The sequence below is a fragment of the Silene latifolia genome, chromosome 2 (genome assembly GCF_048544455.1).
Source record: "Silene latifolia isolate original U9 population chromosome 2, ASM4854445v1, whole genome shotgun sequence".
Taxonomy (NCBI): domain Eukaryota; kingdom Viridiplantae; phylum Streptophyta; class Magnoliopsida; order Caryophyllales; family Caryophyllaceae; genus Silene; species Silene latifolia.
Window position 1 is genome coordinate 130539720 of NC_133527.1, and position 1853 is coordinate 130541572.

Below are 1853 nucleotides of genomic sequence, written 5' to 3' on the forward strand. Positions count from 1 at the left end.
TCTTTAGAATACTTGACCAGAGTTCTGGTTTGGGTACAGAAACAAAAGGAGTTCAAATTCCATCCATTGTGCAAAAGAGTGCAACCGAGTCATCTGTGTTTTGCAGATAATCTCATTATGTTTCGCGGAGGAGATACACACTCTGTTGTACTACTGTTGAAGGCCTTCAAAACTTCTCTAAGGCCTCAGGTTTGAGTATGAATTAGGGGAAATCAAACATATATAGCAATGGGGTAGATGACACGCAATGGCAATGCTAGCCAGGATATCTGGAATGCAAAGACGAAAAATTCCCTTTAGGTAACTGGGTGTTAACATCACTCCAAAGACACTGTGTGTCAATGATTGTCAAGGACTTGTTGATAAGGTCACATATAGAATTAGAGAATTAGGTGTACACGGGCTTTCTTATGCAGAGAGAGTGGTCTTAATTAAGTCTGTGCCGCACAATTAACATAATTATTGGGCCAGAATTTTCATTATGCCTAAATCAGTCCTTCACAAGATTGATTGATTATGCAGGAAATTCCTATGGCATTGTAATGAAATGAAGGAGAGTCCAGCACTGGTGGCCTGGGAAAATATTTGCAAATGTAAAAGGAAAGGAAGACTTGGACTGAAGAGTTTATGCTGGTGGAATATTACAGCAGTTGCTAAATATGCTTGGTGGATTGCAAAGAAGACTGACCATCTCTGGGCCAGGTGGATACATGTTGTCTATATGAAAGAGCAAAATTGGGAAGAGTATACACCTGGAGAGGTAGCTAGTTGGACATGGAGGAAGATATGCTGGGTAAAAGACCTAGTTAGGCAACACCTAGTCAGATATAGCCTTGAGGTTTACACAATCAAACTAGGCTACTCCTGGCTAGTGGATGAGGGACCTGATAAGGAGTGGCATCCGTGGATCGCCAACAACATGATGATACCTAAGCATAGCTTCATCTTATGGTTAGTGGCTCATCAAAGGCTGCTGACATAGGATAGACTGAAGAGAATGGGCATTATTCAGGCTAACCTATGCTTTTTATGTGGTAATGGTGATGAGACTTTGGATCATATATTATTTCAATGTGCATTTAGTAGTAGATTTCTGTGCCTGACAACAACATGGCTGAGAATGACAATTCCTGAGACACATATTATTGAATCGTGGATAAAGTATAAGCATAGATCATTATTGGTGAAGAAAGTGATAGCTGCGGTGCTTTCAGCACTGGTTTATCAAGTCTGGATGTGCAGGAACCAGAGCAGATTGGAAGAGGTAGTTCCTACCCCTGCAGTTATAATAAAGAGAGTGAAGGAAGAGCTAAACATGCGTTTTAGATGTAATAGTGTGCATTCAAATGTTAGAGGTGCACACCAATGGTTTGATCAAATTTGTATAAGTTGATATGGGTGATACTAAGGTTTAAACCTTAGGAAAGATGTATGGTTGGAATATCATTTTAATGAAATCTTACATTTTCCCAAAAAAAAAAATCTTCAATGAGTTTAAAAAAGAAGAAGATTTCTGCTATTTTAAACTCACAATGTTTTTCCTCTTACCCAATATTGACATAATTAAACGTTCTATGCTTTTCTTTGCTTTCTTCACTCAACACTTGTTCATACTTACTAGCTGTAGATACCTCATTTCTACACCTCCCGCGAACCACCCAGTGATAATTGGGACGCATGTTTGATACGCAGAACGATTTTATGACAGTTCATAAGTTCATCGACAAGTGATAGCTCAAACACTCGAGTCAACCCCTTGGTCGTCATCTACGCACCGATACGTTCGTTTTGACAGTAATTAGAGTTCATTTGAAGTCCTGGTAAAAAACGTTTTCATTTTCTAAAAATCGTTT

At 39.0% G+C, this 1853-nt stretch overlaps 2 protein-coding genes across 2 annotated transcripts; both read left to right on the plus strand.

Annotated features, from left to right (window-relative positions):
- Positions 1-247: 247 nt before the first annotated feature.
- Positions 248-982, plus strand: LOC141641315 (putative mitochondrial protein AtMg00310). The gene is made up of 2 exons (XM_074449985.1): positions 248-300; positions 523-982. The coding sequence occupies exons 1-2, from the start codon at positions 248-250 to the stop codon at positions 980-982; spliced, it is 513 nt and encodes a 170-aa protein (XP_074306086.1).
- Positions 983-997: 15 nt separating this feature from the next.
- LOC141641316 (uncharacterized) lies at positions 998-1393 on the plus strand. The gene has a single exon (XM_074449986.1). It carries the CDS (start codon positions 998-1000, stop codon positions 1391-1393), a length of 396 nt encoding a protein of 131 aa, XP_074306087.1.
- The last annotated feature ends 460 nt before the right edge of the window (positions 1394-1853 follow it).

What these genes read in the sequence shown, in the direction of transcription:
- LOC141641315 (XM_074449985.1), top strand. Translation starts at nt 248, where the DNA reads ATGGCAATGCTAGCCAGGATATCTGGAATGCAAAGACGAAAAATTCCC. An exon ending in AGACGAAAAATTCCCTTTAG is followed by an intron (nt 301 to 522) that starts GTAACTGGGTGT and finishes TTGATTATGCAG; the next exon opens with GAAATTCCTATGGCATTGTA.
- LOC141641316 (XM_074449986.1), top strand. Translation starts at nt 998, where the DNA reads ATGGGCATTATTCAGGCTAACCTATGCTTTTTATGTGGTAATGGTGAT.